This window comes from Pinus tabuliformis, chromosome 1_1 (genome assembly GCF_031772625.1).
Source record: "Pinus tabuliformis cultivar Carrire ecotype Pingquan chromosome 1_1, CPIR1, whole genome shotgun sequence".
NCBI classification, from domain to species: Eukaryota; Viridiplantae; Streptophyta; class Pinopsida; order Pinales; family Pinaceae; genus Pinus; species Pinus tabuliformis.
Window position 1 is genome coordinate 200,480,197 of NC_142297.1, and position 6,701 is coordinate 200,486,897.

The 6,701-nt window shown below is 38.4% G+C and overlaps 1 protein-coding gene across 2 annotated transcripts; it reads left to right on the plus strand.

Annotated features, from left to right (window-relative positions):
• The first annotated feature begins 258 nt into the window (after positions 1 to 258).
• Positions 259 to 5,697, plus strand: LOC149212215 (uncharacterized). 2 transcript variants are annotated; one of them, XM_089391774.1, is made up of 5 exons: positions 259 to 779; positions 1,219 to 1,266; positions 4,036 to 4,098; positions 4,248 to 4,313; positions 4,430 to 5,697. In XM_089391774.1, exons 1-5 carry the CDS (start codon positions 411 to 413, stop codon positions 4,892 to 4,894), a joined length of 1,011 nt encoding a protein of 336 aa, XP_089247900.1. In that variant the 5' UTR covers positions 259 to 410; the 3' UTR covers positions 4,895 to 5,697. The 2 variants fall into 2 exon arrangements, with proteins under 2 accessions (XP_089247900.1, XP_089247901.1); XM_089391775.1 differs by lacking the exon at positions 1,219 to 1,266.
• The last annotated feature ends 1,004 nt before the right edge of the window (positions 5,698 to 6,701 follow it).

Sequence of the window (6,701 nt, forward strand, 5' to 3'; positions counted from 1 at the left end):
ATAACTTTTCAATATAAAAAATAAGATTATTACCATATATACATACTTACTTATTTACTACAACAATGTAAATATATACCTATTTATATGATACAATAATGAGATAAGTTTATATTGTAAATGTGAAATTACTTTCAAAAACTATAAAAAATCCTCTCATCACAACCAAATCTAATCCGAAACCCAACCCCACTTTGTATGTGAAGCCATCTCAGTCAAGTTGGTTACTTAGGGTTTGGATATATATATCCCTTTTAGAAAAACAAAAATTGGAATAGGTCGGGCAACCCCCAAAACACGGAGGGACGCCACGTGGCACCACAGCACTCAGTCCATCTCCATGGAATTCATTCACTTCTCCAAACAACCAAAAACAAGCAGACGCCACCATTTCTCACTTCACAGGCTCAATGCTTGCTCATCAACTCGCCCATATTATACCAATACAAGGGCAGAGCAATAACAGAGTTTTACCAGCCATGTTGCATTCAAAGAGGAGGCCTGGTAGCAGGAATAATAGGATTGATGAAGAGGAGGATGATGAGTTCACAGCAGAAGACATGGAGGTAGCAGACATTATGGTCTGCTTACGCCATTGGAGTAGGGCTCTGATAGTTCAGTGGGGAGCCAAGCGCAGGCGATCAGGGATTTTCAGAGATAAGAACAGTGAAACCCACAATGCTCACAGCTTCAAACATAGCCCTGTCAGTCCTCTTGGCCTTTCATGGAGTGAAGAAGCCGAAGAGTTTGAATGTTGTGGGGATCATCTCAACTCAAAGGTATGTGTATGCCTCTGGAATATACTATTCTGTTACTTTATTGGGTTTTAGTTTTTCTTCTCTGATATCTGTGTATATGCTGTGTATTCATTGACATTTTGGGTCCAGGATTGTATTATTTGAATTTTTTTTGGTGATGGGTATGATGTTTGGGTATTGGGAATTTTTTGCTGTGATGGGTATGAGATTCGATTTTTTGAGAAATTACATCTCGTTGGTCTGAGATTTTGGGTATTTGAATATTTTTTGGTGGCATGGGTTTTTTTTCGGAGGGGTGATGGCCCGATGGTTATGAGGTTTGAGCGTTTTTTTGGGGTTGGGGGGTGGGGCGGAGGGTGATGTGAAGGAGGTTTGGATATTTGATTTTTATTTTTGTTTTGCTGATAGGTGTGAGGTTTGGTTATATGGAGTTTTTTTGAGATTTTGCTTTGAAGTGCAGGGTGAGAGAGTGAGAAAGGCAGCAAGGAGGAGGGCTCCCAAGAAAAAGGTATTCATCTCACTCCTTGACCCTTTAGGAAATAGCAGAGCATTGCGGCTGGGAGGAAATTTTTCTCTTTTGATTTTGGTGGGCAATTACTAATATTATTATCGTTATTTGTGAATGTATGTGTATATGCACCAGTATTTGTATGTTTTCAGTGTTTTTGTGTGGTATGGATGAATGGAGGGATCTGTGTCTGCATGTTTGGACTTATATGTTTGCTTGCATGGACACTTGCACTTGCATTTGTGAACATGAACGTCTTTGCATATGGTAGTCCACCGAATTATCTAGTCCCAGGTCTGATGTGCACTTTCAGATTGTCAAGCTTGAGGTTGCTATTTGTGAAGTAAAGATATATATCATCGGGTTTCACAACCTTCAAGTGCTAGTGTCCTATTCTTACACACACCCCTACCCCAATCGAGACTGTAGAATGCATCTCACTACTCCCGGTGCAACTATATGTATGTGTATATTTGTGTGTGAGTATGCAGGAGAGAGATCAGTGTGTTATTGAATATATGAAAATGTGTACATACTACATGCGTATTACTCTATGGATATTTTTGGCCATTGTGGATCTGCCAAGTCGCATTGAGAGGGTCGGTGCCTGATAAGTATGATAAGTATGGAGTTAAGTTTGATCTCTGAGCTTCTCCAAATTAGAATAAAAAATCAGGTGTAGATTGTGCCGATGGTATGCATTTCTAATGTAGATGAATATATGGACAGTGAACAGAGGCACACCTATCCTGTTGACACATGTATATCAAATTGTGTCAATCCACATGTACATTTACGTATTCATGAATATGTGAGTCTCTGTATATCTTATTGTATATGTGTATATCCATATGTGTGACTATGTGTATAGGTTAGCATGTGTATGTGTGTTTGTATGTATATATGTATATGTTAGACTGAGCATGCATGCACTTGGTCTATAAAATGGATGCATATATATCAGTGTTGTAAACATCTCGATTTTATCTTGAAAATATTGTGAAGTCAAGTTTTGTTGGCCTAGCCGATGTTTGCCGGATTTTTACTGATATTTTGGTGGTATCTTAATTCTGTCAATATTTGCCAATTTTTACCAATATTTTCTCGATTTTTACAATTTTTTTATTTTCCGGACCCTTGCCAATTTTATCCCGATGCTGACGTTAGACTTTGCATTTATCTGGATCTATGTATTTATGTTTGCATGAATGTGTGCACCTGGATGTGTGGGGTTGTGTATAGATTTCTATGCATACATGTAAATGCCTCTGAACATTGTGTATATTTATGTTTACCCGGCTGTGTTATTGGAACTGGCTGGTCTGACTGGTTCGGCACCTACTGGTCCAGTTTGGCATTTCTGACCGGTTAAAAGCAGGTTCCGTATGGTTTGGTATGGAACCAGTTTGAAACATCAAACCTGGTTTGGTACAAAATCAGCCTTACAGCACTGAACTGGTTTGTCTGGACTTTGGTACAGTGTCGTACAATATGGCTAGAGACCACCAAATCTCTTTCTCTCTCTCTCACACACAGATGACCAAAAGTTTAAAGGGAAAGCAAAATATCTAACCCTTGTGCTCTACAGAACCTAACCCTAGTAATTAATGGCAACATTAAATCCTTGAAGTGAAAGGATAGAAAGGGAAAGGTAGGGAGAATGTGAACTTTTAAGCATAGAAAAAGAAAGATAAGAAGAATGTCAATTTTTGCTTAAAATTTTAACATTACAATTGATTGCTTCAGGATGTTTGACAGTGGTGCCAACCTCATTGGACTTGATAAGGAAGTAGAATTCTAGATCCCATTCAAAATTTTGCAGACTTAACACTGAACAGTTTTCAGGTTTTCAGGATTGGTAGGATTGCAATGTCTCCATTGGATTCTATCATGTATAAGGGTATGCAACATGTTGGTTGCATCAATACATATTCACTTGGGTCATGTATAAGGGTATGCATCATGTTGGTTGCATCAATACATATTCACTTGGGTCATGATAGAAGAGTTCAACAACCAATGCAACCATGGCAGACACTAGTACGATATGATCAGATTGTTGAGTCCAGAGTCTAGACTCTAGATTATGTCATTATAGTTACTCGTTAATACTAGACTTATTTTGGACTCTACAGGCCCATTTAGAGCCTCTTTATTGATGTATTTTGGTTCAAATATGTTTTGCATTTGGTGCTGTTTTCCCTAATATACATTCTTACTTGTGCTATAAATGAGAAACTTTGCATATTTGTGTATAAATGGTTTGGATTCACATGGATGCACATGAATATATGTCTTTTTCAAATTTTGAATATGTTATGTATTTTTTGGTCCATTGGTTTTTTAGTCCAGTTTTTTTTCTGGTTGTGGTCCAGTTCACATTTTTGGGGTCAACCTGTTTGATGACTGGTCCAGTTCTTGGGTCGACTGGTTTGATGACTAGTCTGGTTCTGTTAACACTGTTGCCCAGAGAGAAGTGATGTGCTCTACAGCACAAGTCAGAGTAGTAGATGTACCTTACTTTTGTGTGTGTTTGTGTAATGCACCTACCCACGTAAGAAAGCAGAGCGATAAAGATTTGTGCCTTGAAGTTTTTGATCCTTCTCGGTTCATTAATAGATCTGAGTTTTTAAATTGGATCTATGCTAATGGTAGATATGTATGTATGTGCACCAGTGCATAGATATGTATGTGTAAAATTATTGGTTTCTTAATGACGGGTAGAGAAAGCCTCTAGGTTACTGATTTATTGAGTTATGCTTATTGCAGACACACAGGGAACTGAAGGAGATGGTGAACGCACTAACTTTAGAAGGAGAAAGATTGAAAAAGGTTGGCTATTTTTTCCCCAATTTCCTTGTCATGAACTATTACTGGTTTTCTTCAGAAGGTGCCACCCTCATTTCAATCTAACCACATATATATTTTTAATTTTATCTGAATTCGTTAATGTTTCTTATGAGTCGTGTGTTTTCCACCAGAGGATGCAGGATTTGTTGAAAACCTACCGGGAATTGCAAAATCGGAATGAGCATTTGAAATCACAGGTAGATAATTCACATTCACTGTATATTTTCTTCCTTTAATTTGCAATATCCTTCAAATAGAAGAGGAAAGAGAGACATACATTTAACTGAGAGATTACCGGTTATGGTGTTTGCAGTTGGCATGTTGTCTTGACCACGGACAGGAGCAAAAACAGCTCTCTACTCCTCAACACGCATCATCTGAACAAGACTCGGGTCACAGAACAGAAACTTCTTTTAATGATTCCCCCACACCCAATGAACATGACTCTTTTGAGAATTATGTCAGCACACTAGCTTTAGGCATACGATGTCCCGAGCCTCAGAGTGTTGGAAGACCAACAGGTTCATATTCTCCCGGGTGTTCTTCTGAATCCGAGAAGGTTGAATTTTCAAGATCTACCAAGGATCCTTTGTGTTTTTCAGGTATACCGGATTTGAACACCCCTAGTGAATCCTTGTCAGATGCAGTTCCAAATGGTTTCGGAGAGCAAAAGCTTCTTTCCATTAGCAAGGCTGCTGTTGCAGCAGAAGCACGAAAGCGGAGAATAGAGCTCACAAGAGTCAAACATGCCCAATCCCGTAAGGCACGATCAAGATGATATTGGAAGGTTATTTATGCAAGAATTTCTTCATGCATAGTTCCTTTCCTTCAGCAATGATAGATTTTACAAAATAGTTTAAAGTTTTAAACTAAGAGTGTGATTCAGAGAGGATAGATTTTGTTAGATTGAATATTGAGATGTCAAAGAAGGCTGTAGGGGAAGGCCAACAAAGTACAATGAAGCCAGTTGTTTCAGAGGTTGTAAGTGGCTCCTTTGAGGTGTGTGTTTATTTGTCCTTTACTGAGGCATCCACGTTGGTTCTTTGCTTGACAGATCAACTGAAAGAATGAGGTTTTATTTGGTCTGAGGGAAATTGGGAAAGTGTGCTGTTGGTTCCTAACAGGATACAAATGAAGTTGCTTGGATTCGGTTCATCCAGTGCAATTTAATGTTGCTGCTTGTTCAATTTACCTGCTCCTGTTGTGGAGTTTTGGCATAAATTTCTGTCGAGTACAAATTTGTTTTTCTCCGCTGGTTTATAAGTGTTCTGATGAGAGATAGGTCATTCCCCAAGGCTGCCTTAATTTTTAGGGTAATATCAGTTATACATGCACCATGTCATCACAAGGGAGGTGCCATGTTGACAGCATTGCAAATATGCATTGCAAATATATGAGTTTAAAATAAATGCGCTTTGAATCCAGGAGGTTCATCCTTCAAATTTTGTAATGTCACACAGAGTTCAGCGCATGGTAGACGTTGCTCCAAAGAGTTCATTTCTCTGGATCCTAATTATGTAAGTTCAATTTTGTATTAATTTTCTTTATTCATTAATTCAAGTGTTACTCGGATTTATTTTATGTTCTAATAATTTCATATGATACATTTCAAGGTTAATGTTACCACTGATGCAATGAATTAGTATACTCTTTTGATCTGAGTAAATGCCGAAAAGCAATAACAGTGCCAGAGCGTTAGACCCAGGGATCAGAATCTCGTTCAATGACATCGATTATTAATCTATATCTGAATGGGAAATCTGTTGCTGGATATGCTGAAGGTCATGTGATAAGGACTTTTACACCTGATCATCATGGCCTAATTATTACACAGTTCTCCCAATTGTCTATTGAAAAAGTTAGGTCAAATGATGCAAATTAGATTCTGTAGAGTGAAGATTGAGCGAACACTGCCTTATCATATGTTCAGATATTAGTTCAGATTAGTCTTGACCTCACTCAATTCGCTAAATTATTCGTGTATTTTATTGGTTGGGGTTTAGGGTACCGCTTGGGCGGGATATAGTGGAAAACAATGCTATTGAATACGTGAGGTCTTGGCCTCAGATACACCATATTGTGTATCTGGCAAGGGTACAGCACAGATACAACTTGGAGACGTGGTGGATACGTTAGAGTTATGTATTATCTAGGAACGGCATATCCAGATCTAGAGACAGCCCAGGCATGGTCGAGATACATGCCCGATACGTTTGGCAAGTATCTGGTGGTATATCCAACAAATAACTTTAAAAAAACATCAAAAATTCTGAGATTTTACCTTTTTTTTTCTCGTAAGTACATGATTAGGGCCTGCCTTGTGCACACATTTTATCTTCAAGAAAATTTACGGGCATTTTCTACTACAGAGTGAATTTGGGCATTGTTATGACTCACGAGGGTGTGAAGTAATTTCTCCAAGCACTTCTGGTGGATATTTTCAATGTGGGTGCTTAAATGGAATTATCATGCGGTGTTGGAATTTATTAAGGACGTTTGGGAGTGCTTGCTAAGGGTTGGGGGCTGCGACAAGATCATTCTTAATGGTGTGCTCTGTATTTCAGGCATTCTTGCAGCTTCTACTT

Bases quoted from the DNA above. Each gene is read 5' to 3' on its own strand.
- LOC149212215 (XM_089391774.1), top strand. From the start codon at position 411: ATGCTTGCTCATCAACTCGCCCATATTATACCAATACAAGGGCAGAGC. The intron at 780-1,218 runs GTATGTGTATGC...TTTGAAGTGCAG, and splicing joins GGGATCATCTCAACTCAAAG to GGTGAGAGAGTGAGAAAGGC. The intron at 4,099-4,247 runs GTTGGCTATTTT...GTTTTCCACCAG, and splicing joins AAGGAGAAAGATTGAAAAAG to AGGATGCAGGATTTGTTGAA.